Source organism: Lampris incognitus, chromosome 6, assembly GCF_029633865.1.
Source record: "Lampris incognitus isolate fLamInc1 chromosome 6, fLamInc1.hap2, whole genome shotgun sequence".
Taxonomy (NCBI): Eukaryota; Metazoa; Chordata; class Actinopteri; order Lampriformes; family Lampridae; genus Lampris; species Lampris incognitus.
The window spans coordinates 1,069,181-1,085,153 of NC_079216.1; the positions used below are offsets into that span (position 1 = coordinate 1,069,181).

The 15,973-nt window shown below is 42.9% G+C and overlaps 1 protein-coding gene across 1 annotated transcript in view; it reads right to left on the bottom strand.

Annotated features, from left to right (window-relative positions):
• Positions 1 to 15,092, bottom strand: part of actr6 (actin related protein 6) — a 28,081-nt gene extending 12,989 nt beyond the window's left edge. The window contains exons 1-8 of the mRNA XM_056282155.1: positions 14,920 to 15,092; positions 13,357 to 13,474; positions 13,191 to 13,259; positions 12,846 to 12,969; positions 11,329 to 11,464; positions 10,979 to 11,035; positions 495 to 593; positions 201 to 279 (exon numbers count right to left, since the gene is read on the bottom strand). Coding sequence (XP_056138130.1) covers positions 201 to 279; positions 495 to 593; positions 10,979 to 11,035; positions 11,329 to 11,464; positions 12,846 to 12,969; positions 13,191 to 13,259; positions 13,357 to 13,474; positions 14,920 to 14,987 — 750 coding nt within the window. The 5' untranslated portion in view covers positions 14,988 to 15,092. The remainder of the gene's footprint in view (positions 1 to 200; positions 280 to 494; positions 594 to 10,978; positions 11,036 to 11,328; positions 11,465 to 12,845; positions 12,970 to 13,190; positions 13,260 to 13,356; positions 13,475 to 14,919) is intronic.
• Between the last annotated feature and the right edge of the window lie 881 nt (positions 15,093 to 15,973).

The window sequence follows — 15,973 nt, forward strand, 5'->3', positions numbered from 1 at the left end:
TCACAGCTGGCTGTGCCAGTCTTTGGATAATGCATGCATTCTGTATAAAAGAAATTATCAAATATTTACTAGTTTGGCTGCTGTATCACTTGCATCAAGTGATGTGAACAACTGACCTAAATAACAGACTGTATGAGAATAACGTTACAAAGATGTCCATGAAAAACCAGAAGAGTAGAGTATAAGATATTGAACCATACCTTACAGAAACCTTTTTTGATGGAGCTGAAATCTGGAAGAACATAATCCCTCATCACAGTGTTCTCTTCTCCCTTCTTCCTGACATGACACAATAATAATTAGTAACAACACGCAGTAATGATTCCAGAAGCTTCTTCCTGACATGACACAATAATAATTAGTAATAATAAGCAGTAATGATTCCCAAAGCTTCTTCTTGACGTAACACAACACAGGTCAGTGATGAATCCAGCATGGTTAAGAGGTCTGGGTTGTCTCTCTGTTGGAGCTGCTGGCAGGTGCTTTTGTCTTACTGTGCAACCTCCATGTCCTTGTAGAAGTCCTGGGAGACATAGCAGACATCCTCCTTCACCTGGTTGATCACGTAAGTCTCGTCCATCACATGGAGCTGTCTGCATGGAACAAGAGTGTAGAGGTCAGCAGCACACTAGTGAGACAGGAAGTCTTGTGACACGCATCCTTTTTGTTGTGGCTCTGTTAAGTTGTGGGGTCCACAAGGGTTACATGTAGGTCTGTCTGGACTATCTGGACAACAGAGGGGAATGATGATGCTGCAAGACCACCAGGTAACATTAACACAGTTCACCTTGGTGGAAGCACGTGTGACTAACAGGTTCAGGTAAATGTGTGTAAGTGTACACAGCAGTGTACAAGTCAGGTGTTTATCTGTGTGTAAGTCAGGTGTTTATCTGTGTGTAGGTGTGGTGTTTATCTGTGTGTAGGTCAGGTGTTTATCTGTGTGTAGGTCAGGTGTTTATCTGTGTGTAGGTCAGGTGTTTATCCGTGTGTAGGTCAGGTGTTTATCCGTGTGTAGGTCAGGTGTTTATCTGTGTGTGGGTCAGGTGTTTAACTGCGTGTAGGAGAGGGGGTTTACTGCGTGTAGGTCAGGTGTTTATCTGTGTGTAGGTCAGGTGTTTATGTGTGTGGGTCAGGTGTTTAACTGTGTGTGGGTCAGGTGTTTATCTGTGTGTAGGTTAGGTGTTTATCTGTGTGTAGGTCAGGTGTTTAACTGTGTGTAGGTCAGGTGTTTATCCTTGTGTAGGTCAGGTGTTTATCTGTTTGTGGGTCAGGTGTTTAACTGTGTGTGGGTCAGGTGTTTATCCGTGTGTAGGTCAGGTGTTTATGTGTGTGTGGGTCAGGTGTTTAACTGTGTGTGGGTCAGGTGTTTAACTGTGTGTAGGTCAGGTGTTTATCTGCGTGTAGGTCAAGTGGTTAACTGCGTGTAGGTCAGGTGTTTATCTGTGTGTAGTAGAGGTGGTTAACTGTATGTAGGTCAGGTGTCTATCTGTGTGTAGGTCAGGTGTTTAACTGTGTGTGGGTCAGGTGTTTAACTGTGTGTAGGTCAGGTGTTTAACTGTGTGTAGGTCAGGTGTTTATCTATGTGTAGGTCAGGTGTTTAACTGTGTGTAGGTGTGGTGTTTATCTGTGTGTAGGTCAGGTGTTTAACTGTGTGTAGGTCAGGTGATTATCTGTGTGTAGGTCAGGTGTTTATCTGTGTGTAGGTCAGGTGTTTAACTGTGTGTAGGTCAGGTGTTTATCTGTGTGTAAGTCAGGTGTTTAACTGTGTGTAGGTCAGGTGTTTATCTGTGTGTAGGTCAGGTGTTTAACTGTGTGTAGGTCAGGTGTTTATCTGTGTGTAAGTCAGGTGTTTATCTGTGTGTAGGTCAGGTGTTTAACTGTGTGTAGGTCAGGTGTTTATCTGTGTGTAGGTCAGGTGTTTAACTGTGTGTGGGTCAGGTGTTTAACTGTGTGTAGGTCAGGTGTTTATCTATGTGTAGGTCAGGTGTTTAACTGTGTGTAGGTGTGGTGTTTATCTATGTGAAGGTCAGGTGTTTAACTGTGTGTAGGTCAGGTGTTTGTGTGTAGGTCAGGTGTTTATCTGTGTGTAGGTCAGGTGTTTAACTGTGTGTAGGTCAGGTGTTTATCTGTGTGTAGGTCAGGTGTTTATCTATGTGAAGGTCAGGTGTTTATCTGTGTGTAAGTCAGGTGTTTAACTGCGTGTAGTAGAGGTGGTTAACTGTGTGTAGGTCAGGTGTTTATCTGTGTGTAGGTCAGGTGTTTATCTGTGTGTAGGTCAGGTGTTTATCTGTGTGTAAGTCAGGTGTTTAACTGTGTGTAGTAGAGGTGGTTAACTGTGTGTAGGTCAGGTGTTTATCTGTGTGTAGGTCAGGTGTTTATCTGTGTGTAGGTCAGGTGTTTAACTGTGTGTAGGTGTGGTGTTTATCTGTGTGTAGGTCAGGTGTTTAACTGTGTGTAGGTCAGGTGTTTATCTTTGTGTAGGTCAGGTGTTTATCTGTGTGTAGGTCAGGTGTTAAACTGTGTGTAGGTCAGGTGTTTAACTGTGTGTAGGTCAGGTGTTTATCTGTGTGTAGGTGAGGTGTTTATCTGTGTGTAGGTCAGGTGTTTATCTATGTGAAGGTCAGGTGTTTAACTGTGTGTAGGTCAGGTGTTTATCTGTGTGTAAGTCAGGTGTTTAACTGCGTGTAGTAGAGGTGGTTAACTGTGTGTAGGTCAGGTATCTATCTGTGTGTAGGTCAGGTGTTTAACTGTGTGTAGGTCAGGTGTTTATCTATGTGTAGGTCAGGTGTTTAACTGTGTGTAGGTGTGGTGTTTATCTGTGTGTAGGTCAGGTGTTTAACTGTGTAGGTCAGGTGTTTATCTGTGTGTAGGTCAGGTGTTTATCTGTGTGTAGGTCAGGTGTTTATCTGTGTGTAGGTCAGGTGTTTATCTATGTGAAGGTCAGGTGTTTATCTGTGTGTAAGTCAGGTGTTTAACTGCGTGTAGTAGAGGTGGTTAACTGTGTGTAGGTCAGGTGTTTATCTGTGTGTAGGTCAGGTGTTTATCTGTGTGTAGGTCAGGTGTTTAACTGTGTGTAGGTGTGGTGTTTATCTGTGTGTAGGTCAGGTGTTTAACTGTGTGTAGGTCAGGTGTTTATCTTTGTGTAGATCAGGTGTTTATCTGTGTGTAGGTCAGGTGTTAAACTGTGTGTAGGTCAGGTGTTTAACTGTGTGTAGGTCAGGTGTTTATCTGTGTGTAGGTGAGGTGTTTATCTGTGTGTAGGTCAGGTGTTTATCTATGTGAAGGTCAGGTGTTTAACTGTGTGTAGGTCAGGTGTTTATCTGTGTGTAAGTCAGGTGTTTAACTGCGTGTAGTAGAGGTGGTTAACTGTGTGTAGGTCAGGTATCTATCTGTGTGTAGGTCAGGTGTTTATCTGTGTGTAGGTCAGGTGTTTATCTATGTGTAGGTCAGGTGTTTAACTGTGTGTAGGTGTGGTGTTTATCTGTGTGTAGGTCAGGTGTTTAACTGTGTGTAGGTCAGGTGTTTATCCGTGTGTAGGTCAGGTGTTTATCTGTGTGTAGGTCAGGTGTTTATCTGTGTGTAAGTCAGGTGTTTATCTGTGTGTAGGTCAGGTGTTTAACTGTGTGTAGGTCAGGTGTTTATCTGTGTGTAGGTCAGGTGTTTAACTGTGTGTGGGTCAGGTGTTTAACTGTGTGTAGGTCAGGTGTTTATCTATGTGTAGGTCAGGTGTTTAACTGTGTGTAGGTGTGGTGTTTATCTATGTGAAGGTCAGGTGTTTAACTGTGTGTAGGTCAGGTGTTTATCTGTGTGTAGGTCAGGTGTTTATCTGTGTGTAGGTCAGGTGTTTATCTATGTGAAGGTCAGGTGTTTATCTGTGTGTAAGTCAGGTGTTTAACTGCGTGTAGTAGAGGTGGTTAACTGTGTGTAGGTCAGGTGTTTATCTGTGTGTAGGTCAGGTTTTTATCTGTGTGTAGGTCAGGTGTTTAACTGTGTGTAGGTGTGGTGTTTATCTGTGTGTAGGTCAGGTGTTTAACTGTGTGTAGGTCAGGTGTTTATCTTTGTGTAGGTCAGGTGTTTATCTGTGTGTAGGTCAGGTGTTTAACTGTGTGTAGGTCAGGTGTTTAACTGTGTGTAGGTCAGGTGTTTATCTGTGTGTAGGTGAGGTGTTTATCTGTGTGTAGGTCAGGTGTTTATCTATGTGAAGGTCAGGTGTTTAACTGTGTGTAGGTCAGGTGTTTATCTGTGTGTAAGTCAGGTGTTTAACTGCGTGTAGTAGAGGTGGTTAACTGTGTGTAGGTCAGGTATCTATCTGTGTGTAGGTCAGGTGTTTATCTGTGTGTAGGTCAGGTGTTTATCTGTGTGTAGGTCAGGTGTTTATCTATGTGTAGGTCAGGTGTTTAACTGTGTGTAGGTGTGGTGTTTATCTGTGTGTAGGTCAGGTGTTTAACTGTGTGTAGGTCAGGTGTTTCTCCGTGTGTAGGTCAGGTGTTTATCTGTGTGTAGCTCAGGTGTTTAACTGTGTGTAGGTCAGGTGTTTATTTCAGGATTAGGTTTAGCAGAAGTAGATGAGCTTTATGGTGAGAGTTAGGGCTTGGCGGCTAGTATAATCGCAATCACATCCAGAATATGTAGTCACCAAGTAGCAGGTGCCCAAGGAATTCCTCTTGGTGTAGGTGTCAAGAGAAAATGAAGTGGAGTAAAAAAGTATGAAAAAAGACATAGTGTTTAAAAACGTAAAACAGACTGTACACAAACAAACTACAAGCAAAAGCATCTGCAACACAGGTTACCTAGTGCCTACCTAGTTATGTACATAACATGTAGATAGTACTTATGTACATAACATGAAGTAGATAGTAGTTATGTACATAACATGTAGATAGTACTTATGTACAAAATATGAAGTAGATAGTAGTTATGTACATAAAATTAAGTAGATAGTAGTTATGTACATAACATGTAGATAGTATTTACGTACATAACATGAAGTAGATAGTAGTTATGTACATAACATGTAGATAGTACTTATGTACAAAACATGAAGTAGATAGTACTTATGTACAAAACATGAAGTAGATAGTACTTATGTACATAACGTGAAATCGATAGTAGTTATGTACATAATATGGACATAGTGTTATGTCTGCACACATCGACAGTGCTGCATTTGATTTGGTGCTGTTCTATTGTGCTGGGATCGATTGGTGATGCCTGCGGGCTCTGGGTTGTTTGATCGGGTCTGCCTGTGATGCTGTGTCAGTCTAAATAAAGAATGCAACGTAGCGGTTGTGTCGAGCGACAGCGCTGTGTCCTGACGTGATTTCTAAATACAATACATAGTACTTATGTATATAACATGAAGGAGATAGTAGTTATGTGTGTAACATGAAGTAGATAGTAGTTAGATACATAACATTAGTTATGTACATAATATGGACATAGTACTTATGTAAATAACATGAAGGAGATAGTAGTTATGTATATAACATGAAGTAGATAGTAGTTATGTGTGTAACATGAAGTACATAGTACTTATGTACATAACATGAAATAGACAGTAGTTATGTACATAATATGGACATAGTACTTATGTAAATAACATGAAGGAGATAGTAGTTATGTATATAACATGAAATAGATAGTAGTTATGTGTGTAACATGAAGTAGATAGTAGTTATGTGTGTAACATGAAGTACATAGTACTTATGTACATAACATGAAGTAGATAGTAGTTATGTACATACCATGAAATAGATAGTACTTATGTGTTTAACATGAAGTAGATAGTACTTATGTACATATCATGAAGTAGATAGTAGTTATGTACATAAAATGAAGTACATAGTAGTTATGTACATAATATGAAGTAGATAGTATTTATGTGTTTAACATGAAGTAGATGGTAGTTATGTGTGTAACATGAAGTAGCTAGTACTTATGTACATATCATGAAGTAGATAGTAGTAAAATGCGTAACATGAAGTAGATAGTAGTTATGTACATAACATGGAGTAGATAGTAGTTATGTACATAACATGAAGTAGATAGTAGTTATGTACATACCTGTAGTAGATAGTAGTTATGTACATAACATGAAGTAGATAGTAGCTATGTGTGTAACATGAAGCAGATAGTAGTTATGTACATAAAATGTAGTAGATAGTAGTTATGTGTGTAAGGTGTAGTAGACAGTAGTTATGTGTGTAAGATGAAGCAGATAGTAATTATGTGCATAACATGAAATAGATAGTAGTTATGTACATAACATGTAGTAGATAGTAGTTATGTGCGTAACATGAAGTAGATAGTAATTATGTACATAACATGTAGTAGATAGTAGTTATGTAGATAACATGAAGTAGATAGTAGTTATGTGTGTAACATGAAGTAGATAGCAGTTATATGCGTAACATGAAGTAGATAGTAGTTATGTGTGTAACATGAAGTACATAGTACTTACGTACATAACATGAAGTAGATAGTAGTTATGTACATACCATGAAATAGATAGTACTTATGTGTTTAACATGAAGTAGATAGTTCCTATGTACATAACATGAAGTAGATAGTACTTATGTACATATCATGAAGTAGATAGTAGTTATGTATATAAAATGAAGTACATAGTAGTTATGTACATTATATGAAGTAGACAGTAGTTATGTGGGTAACGTGTAGTAGACAGTAGTTATGTGGGTAACGTGTAGTAGACAGTAGTTATGTGGGTAACGTGTAGTAGACAGTAGTTATGTGGGTAACGTGTAGTAGACAGTAGTTATGTGGGTAACGTGTAGCAGACAGTAGTTATGTGTGTAACGTGTAGTAGACAGTAGTTATGTGTGTAACGTGTAGTAGACAGTAGTTATGTGGGTAACGTGTAGTAGACAGTAGTTATGTGTGTAACGTGTAGTAGACACTAGTTATGTGTGTAACGTGTAGTAGACAGTAGTTATGTGTGTAACGTGTAGTAGACACTAGTTATGTGTGTAACGTGTAGTAGACAGTAGTTATGTGTGTAACGTGTAGTAGACAGTAGTTATGTGTGTAACGTGTAGTAGACAGTAGTTATGTGGGTAACGTGTAGTAGACAGTAGTTATGTGTGTAACGTGTAGTAGACAGTAGTTATGTGTGTAACGTGTAGTAGACAGTAGTTATGTGTGTAACGTGTAGCAGACAGTAGTTATGTGGGTAACGTGTAGTAGATAGTAGTTATGTGGGTAACGTGTAGTAGACAGTAGTTATGTGTGTAACGTGTAGTAGACAGTAGTTATGTGTGTAACGTGTAGTAGATAGTAGTTATGTGTGTAACGTGTAGTAGATAGTAGTTATGTGTGTAACGTGTAGTAGATAGTAGTTATGTGTGTAACGTGTAGTAGATAGTAGTTATGTGGGTAACGTGTAGTAGACAGTAGTTATGTGGGTAACGTGTAGTAGACAGTAGTTATGTGGGTAACGTGTAGTAGACAGTAGTTATGTGTGTAACGTGTAGTAGATAGTAGTTATGTGGGTAACGTGTAGTAGACAGTAGTTATGTGCGTAACGTGTAGTAGACAGTAGTTATGTGGGTAACGTGTAGCAGACAGTAGTTATGTGTGTAACGTGTAGTAGACAGTAGTTATGTGTGTAACGTGTAGTAGACAGTAGTTATGTGTGTAACGTGTAGTAGACAGTAGTTATGTGTGCAACGTGTAGTAGACACTAGTTATGTGTGTAACGTGTAGTAGACACTAGTTATGTGTGTAACGTGTAGTAGACAGTAGTTATGTGGGTAACGTGTAGTAGATAGTAGTTATGTGGGTAACGTGTAGCAGACAGTAGTTATGTGTGTAACGTGTAGCAGACAGTAGTTATGTGTGTAACGTGTAGTAGACAGTAGTTATGTGTGTAACGTGTAGCAGACAGTAGTTATGTGGGTAACGTGTAGTAGATAGTAGTTATGTGTGTAACGTGTAGTAGACAGTAGTTATGTGTGTAACGTGTAGTAGACAGTAGTTATGTGGGTAACGTGTAGTAGATAGTAGTTATGTGTGTAACGTGTAGTAGACAGTAGTTATGTGTGTAACGTGTAGTAGACAGTAGTTATGTGTGTAACGTGTAGTAGATAGTAGTTATGTGTGTAACGTGTAGTAGACAGTAGTTATGTGTGTAACGTGTAGTAGACAGTAGTTATGTGGGTAACGTGTAGCAGACAGTAGTTATGTGTGTAACGTGTAGCAGACAGTAGTTATGTGTGTAACGTGTAGCAGACAGTAGTTATGTGTGTAACGTGTAGTAGACAGTAGTTATGTGGGTAACGTGTAGCAGACAGTAGTTATGTGTGTAACGTGTAGTAGACAGTAGTTATGTGTGTAACGTGTAGTAGACAGTAGTTATGTGTGTAACGTGTAGTAGACAGTAGTTATGTGTGTAACGTGTAGTAGACAGTAGTTATGTGTGTAACGTGTAGTAGACAGTAGTTATGTGTGTAACGTGTAGTAGACAGTAGTTATGTGTGTAACGTGTAGTAGACAGTAGTTATGTGTGTAACATGTAGTAGATAGTAGTTATGTGGGTAACGTGTAGTAGACAGTAGTTATGTGGGTAACGTGTAGTAGATAGTAGTTATGTGGGTAACGTGTAGCAGACAGTAGTTATGTGTGTAACGTGTAGTAGATAGTAGTTATGTGTGTAACGTGTAGCAGACAGTAGTTATGTGTGTAACGTGTAGTAGACACTAGTTATGTGGGTAACGTGTAGTAGATAGTAGTTATGTGGGTAACGTGTAGTAGATAGTAGTTATGTGTGTAACGTGTAGCAGACAGTAGTTATGTGTGTAACGTGTAGTAGACAGTAGTTATGTGTGTAACGTGTAGTAGACAGTAGTTATGTGTGTAACGTGTAGTAGACAGTAGTTATGTGTGTAACGTGTAGTAGACAGTAGTTATGTGTGTAACGTGTAGTAGACAGTAGTTATGTGTGTAACGTGTAGTAGACAGTAGTTATGTGTGTAACGTGTAGTAGACAGTAGTTATGTGGGTAACGTGTAGTAGACAGTAGTTATGTGGGTAACGTGTAGCAGACAGTAGTTATGTGTGTAACGTGTAGTAGACAGTAGTTATGTGGGTAACGTGTAGTAGACAGTAGTTATGTGTGTAACGTGTAGTAGACAGTAGTTATGTGGGTAACGTGTAGTAGACAGTAGTTATGTGTGTAACGTGTAGTAGACAGTAGTTATGTGTGTAACGTGTAGTAGACAGTAGTTATGTGTGTAACGTGTAGTAGACAGTAGTTATGTGTGTAACGTGTAGTAGACAGTAGTTATGTGTGTAACGTGTAGTAGACAGTATTTATGTGTGTAACGTGTAGTAGACAGTAGTTATGTGTGTAACGTGTAGTAGATAGTAGTTATGTGTGTAACGTGTAGTAGATAGTAGTTATGTGGGTAACGTGTAGTAGACAGTAGTTATGTGTGTAACGTGTAGTAGACAGTAGTTATGTGTGTAACGTGTAGCAGACAGTAGTTATGTGTGTAACGTGTAGTAGACAGTAGTTATGTGTGTAACGTGTAGCAGACAGTAGTTATGTGGGTAACGTGTAGTAGATAGTAGTTATGTGTGTAACGTGTAGTAGACAGTAGTTATGTGTGTAACGTGTAGTAGACAGTAGTTATGTGGGTAACGTGTAGTAGACAGTAGTTATGTGTGTAACGTGTAGTAGACAGTAGTTATGTGTGTAACGTGTAGTAGACAGTAGTTATGTGTGTAACGTGTAGCAGACAGTAGTTATGTGTGTAACGTGTAGTAGACAGTAGTTATGTGGGTAACGTGTAGTAGACAGTAGTTATGTGGGTAACGTGTAGTAGACAGTAGTTATGTGTGTAACGTGTAGTAGACAGTAGTTATGTGTGTAACGTGTAGCAGACAGTAGTTATGTGTGTAACGTGTAGCAGACAGTAGTTATGTGTGTAACGTGTAGTAGACAGTAGTTATGTGTGTAACGTGTAGTAGATAGTAGTTATGTGTGTAACGTGTAGTAGATAGTAGTTATGTGGGTAACGTGTAGTAGATAGTAGTTATGTGTGTAACGTGTAGTAGACAGTAGTTATGTGTGTAACGTGTAGTAGACAGTAGTTATGTGTGTAACGTGTAGTAGATAGTAGTTATGTGTGTAACGTGTAGTAGATAGTAGTTATGTGGGTAACGTGTAGTAGACAGTAGTTATGTGTGTAACGTGTAGTAGACAGTAGTTATGTGTGTAACGTGTAGCAGACAGTAGTTATGTGTGTAACGTGTAGTAGACAGTAGTTATGTGTGTAACGTGTAGCAGACAGTAGTTATGTGGGTAACGTGTAGTAGATAGTAGTTATGTGTGTAACGTGTAGTAGACAGTAGTTATGTGTGTAACGTGTAGTAGACAGTAGTTATGTGGGTAACGTGTAGTAGACAGTAGTTATGTGTGTAACGTGTAGTAGACAGTAGTTATGTGTGTAACGTGTAGTAGACAGTAGTTATGTGTGTAACGTGTAGCAGACAGTAGTTATGTGTGTAACGTGTAGTAGACAGTAGTTATGTGGGTAACGTGTAGTAGACAGTAGTTATGTGGGTAACGTGTAGTAGACAGTAGTTATGTGTGTAACGTGTAGTAGACAGTAGTTATGTGTGTAACGTGTAGCAGACAGTAGTTATGTGTGTAACGTGTAGCAGACAGTAGTTATGTGTGTAACGTGTAGTAGACAGTAGTTATGTGTGTAACGTGTAGTAGACAGTAGTTATGTGTGTAACGTGTAGCAGACAGTAGTTATGTGTGTAACAATGTGTGTAATAGTGTGCATGTGCGGCTGTTTAAAGCAGAGCGGGGTCCTTGTTCAGCATTACAAACACACCAGGATCTGGGTGTGCACACTGCAGTGTGACCCTGAGCTGCTCTTCAACCAACAGGAAGAAGGTACCAGATGGTAAGTGAGGAACAGGTAGGAGGAGCAGGTCTGAGAGAGCTTACCGGTAGGAAATAATCTCCTTCAGGTGATTGGTCAGTAATTTCCCTCCAACATTGATTCTGCAAAGCATAACAAACAAAAAGCCATGCTGTCAGGAAGCAGAGCTGTGACGAAGATAATGTGTTTTCATGTCTGACAACTTATTCCTGCCACACCCTGAGCAGAACCCCGTGTGGTCAAAACCGCTGTGTTTTACATGGACATGCCCTGACTTTAAGGAGAACATGTCAGCCTCTATCCTGGTCTGTGACAGTATGCCTGAAATAAGCCTCTCTGGACCTTCTTCAAGGGGACCTTGTATATTCTGGAGTCCTGGTCTTCATGCTACCTTTCCTGTTGTTTGGACACTCACCTGATAATGCCATCATTCATCCTCCTGCCACGGCAGTATGGAATGATATGAGTGAAGGAGAAGCCGCTGTCCACCACCATGCAGCACAGCTCTGAGGGGTTCATCTGGAAGTACCGATGGGCACTCAGAGAACCAGCTGAAAACAGAGGAATACCATGAAGAGAAGATGTAGTCAGGCCATCATGTTTCTGTATGTCAGCTCACGTTTACTGTAGAGCCCAAAGTCACAAGGTAGTCCTGAAGGCTACTATCACATAGAGCTGAGCAAAGAAGACACAAAAACAGGTTTTTCAGTCTGGGAGGAAATGTACATAGGTTCGACTAGGATCATGTGTCAACCAGTAGAACATGTATTTCTTTTTTTACTATTTTCTATGGAAAAGTTACAAACTGTGCCGTAACCGCTCTTTTTCTTCCCGCAGATGAAAAAAATCCAACTCTTACTGAAGTGCACAGCTCATCATTGTCAATTCTACCAATACTTTCAGCTGCTCCCGCTAGGGGGCGCCACAGCAGATCATCTGTATCCATCTCTTCCTGTCCTCTGCACCTTCCTCTGTCACACCAGCCACCTGCATGTCCTCCCTCACTACATCCATAAACCTCCTCTTTGGCCTTCCTCTTCTCCTCTTCCCTGGCAGCTCCATATTCAGCATCCTTCTCCCAGTATACCCAGCATCTCTCCTCCACACATGTCCACACCATCTCAATCTTGTCTCTCGTGCTTTGTCTCCAAACCGTCCAACCTGAGCTGTCCCTCTAATATACTCGTTCCTAATCCTGTCCTTCTTCATCACTCCCAATGAAAATCTTATCATCTTCATCTCTGCCACCTCCAGCTCCTCCTCCTGTCTTTTCATCAGTGCCACTGTCTCCAGACCATACAACATAGCTGGTCTCAGGGTCCACGGTGGTGTAGCAGTCTAAGCCTCTCCCAGGGTGACATGGAAAGCCCCCCATTAAACTATGGCTCCTCATCAGAGACTGGGGGAATGAACTTTCAGTACATTGTGTTTTCTGCTCATTTTTAACAATACTAGCTTGTGTTTTTGTAGAAAGGTTTTGTTTTTGTAGGGTTTTTTTCGCTGAATTTTGTATACAATCTGTATACAATGTGTCCATGTCTTCAATGTTAGATGAGCAGCATTTGATGTCCAAGACAATTTTGCCTTTCGGGAACAATAAAGTTGATGTTATTTTATCCAAATTAGTGGCTTGTCATAATAAACTGTAAATAAAGGAGCAACATGGAGGAACACTTATTTTGTGATGAAACCTACACTGTTCCATAGCACATCTACCAAGCGTCTCCTCCCAACGCTCAGCAGCTGTTTTGTGTGCAGCACTCACCTCCACAGCTGTTGCCCTGAAAAAGGTCTCTGGTGGACACATGGCCAAAGTCCTCAACAAATCAACCTGGTCACTGTTTTAGACCACATGCGTAAGGAAACAGACACGCTGGTTGACAGAGTTAAGTAGTACAGTCCTAGTCTATAACACAAGCTTGAGGAACTTACTGTTTATCCTGAGGGCTGACTGGAACTGATACTCCTCAAACAGAATCTCATTCATGGACTCTTGAATGGAGGTGAAGTTGAAGTACGGCTCAGTAATCACAATGCTTGTGTCTGCAAACTCCACCTGATATCACAATACAAACCAAAACATAACAGCCTGTGAGATTACAGACCCACCATCAAAATAAATATTCCCATTACACAGGTGCTTAACCCCCCCCCCAAAAAAATACTGTAAATAAAAACACAGTATTAGATGCCATTATAGGAATTTTACAGGACACTTTTAGGTCTCATTCTGGCAGACAGATCACTCTCCAATAATAACTGAAGTCAAATAAAGACCTTAAACATTTCCTTTCCAAAGAGGTGATCCCAAACTTTCCTCTGGACATCCCAGTTAACCAGATACCCCTGCAGGGAACACATGAAGACACAGAAGGAATGTGTAAGTGCTGACTGCGTCTCTTCAGTAGACCTGCAGGCTACGCAGTAAATATGAAACGACCACCTTCTGGAATGGAAGAATGTAGAACAGCCCAGACGGGTCTTTGATTTCATCCAGCTGATTGGCAGTGAAGGTTTTTAATCTTGAAGTCTTGGAGCGGAACTGGCAGTTCGGGATGACACTGTGGGGATGATGGGAGCATGTCAAACATGGAGCGTGTCCAACATGGAGCGTGTCCAACATGGAGTCACGCTGCAGCACAAATGGTACATCAAGCAGCAACTCATTCACTGCCTCGTGTATGCACTGTATATATGAGTGGTAATCAATACACACTGATCCATGACAAATGAAACGGAACACAGGAAGGGGGGGACACGCTAACTGACTGGTAAAGATGGAGGGGGGGACACGTTAACTGACTGGTAAAGATGGAGGGGGGGACACGCTAACTGACTGGTAAAGATGGAGGGGGGACACGTTAACTGACTGGTAAAGACGGAGGGGGGGACACATTAACTGACTGGTAAAGACAGGGAGGGGGGGACACGCTAACTGACTGGTAAAGACAGGGAGGGGGGACACGCTAACTGACTGGTAAAGATGGAGGGGGGGACAAGCTAACTGACTGGTAAAGACGGAGGGGGGACAAGCTAACTGACTGGTAAAGACGGAGGGGGGGACACGCTAAGTGACTGGTAAAGACAGGGAGGGGGGGGACACGGTAACTGACTGGTAAAGATGGAGGGGGGGACACGCTAACTGACTGGTAAAGACAGGGAGGGGGGGACACGCTAAGTGACTGGTAAAGATGGAGGGGGGGACACGCTAAGTGACTGGTAAAGACGGAGGGGGGACAAGCTAACTGACTGGTAAAGACGGAGGGGGGGACACGCTAAGTGACTGGTAAAGACAGGGAGGGGGGGGGACACGGTAACTGACTGGTAAAGATGGAGGGGGGGACACGCTAACTGACTGGTAAAGACAGGGAGGGGGGGACACGCTAAGTGACTGGTAAAGATGGAGGGGGGGACACGCTAAGTGACTGGTAAAGACAGGGAGGGGGGGGGACACGCTAACTGACTGGTAAAGATGGAGGGGGGGACACGCTAACTGACTGGTAAAGATGGAGGGGGGGACACGTTAACTGACTGGTAAAGACAGGGAGGGGGGGACACGCTAAGTGACTGGTAAAGATGGAGGGGGGGACACGCTAAGTGACTGGTAAAGACAGGGAGGGGGGGACACGCTAACTGACTGGTAAAGATGGAGGGGGGGACACGTTAACTGACTGGTAAAGATGGAGGGGGGACACGTTAAGTGACTGGTAAAGACAGGGAGGGGGGGGACACGCTAACTGACTGGTAAAGATGGAGGGGGGGACACGCTAACTGACTGGTAAAGATGGAGGGGGGGACACGTTAACTGACTGGTAAAGACAGGGAGGGGGGGACACGCTAAGTGACTGGTAAAGACAGGGAGGGGGGGACACGTTAACTGACTGGTAAAGACGGAGGGGGGGACACGCTAAGTGACCGGAGAGAAATCGGGGGGGGGGGTGAGAAGAAGTACGCCTGTGACGACGCGCCGCGGGGGGGGGGCGACGGCGGCGGGGTGTCCGCTCACCTGACGGCTTCATGGCTGTACCCGATCTTGGCCGTATTCGCTCCGTTGTCCAAAACTAACGTGGCCATTCTTGTGAAGGACACGTATTCATAAAGGCTGTAGATTTACTAAGAAGACACGGAGACTGGACACATAGTAACGCCAGTGTGCGCCACCGATAAACCCGCCGCTCTTTTCTGTTCAATCGCCAGGATGTCGGTCCTGCTACTAACACACTCCGAGTGGAAACGTGTCAGAGCGTTACATGGTTCCTAGTCTCCTGACGCCAGCCCGAGTATCCAGCCCGAGTATTCAGCATGAGTATTCAGCCCGAGTATTCAGCCCGAGTATCCAGCCCGAGTATTCAGCATGAGTATTCAGCCCGAGTATTCAGCCCGAGGATTCAGCCCGAGTATCCAGCCCGAGTATTCAGCCCGAGTATTCAGCCCGAGTATTCAGCCCGAGTATCCAGCCCGAGTATTCAGCCCGAGTATTCAACCCGAGTATTCAACCCGAGTATTCAGCCCGAGTATCCAGCCCGAGTATTCAGCCCGAGTATCCAGCCCGAGTATCCAGCCCGAGTATTCAGCCCGAGTATCCAGCATGAGTATCCAGCCCGAGTATTCAGCATGAGTATCCAGCCCGAGTATTCAGCCCGAGTATTCAGCCCGAGTATTCAGCCCGAGTATTCAGCCCGAGTATCCAGCATGAGGGTGAATACTCTGTAGCTAATTCGGGGGGCAGTCCGGGAACCGCCGTCACAGCCGAAACGCGAAGCCGCGTCTCCCGCTCCGCAAGCGACAACGTTAACCGGTGGAGAAAGGGTCCGACCCGTTAGCCACGGCCCAACGTGTCTCCTTATCCATGCACGTTACACTACCTACCCCCCCCCCGCCCCCCATTCGGGATTCAGCATTTCAGCTCCCTCACGCCTCTGGGCGCACTCGCTTCCGATGACCTCACGGTCTGAGCACGCCACTTCTGTTGGAGCACGTGGGTCCAGGACCCTTTAGTCGAGCGGTCAGTGACGCCTCCCGCGATGGGAGCGGCGCGGGTTCACGTCCCGGCTGTGGCG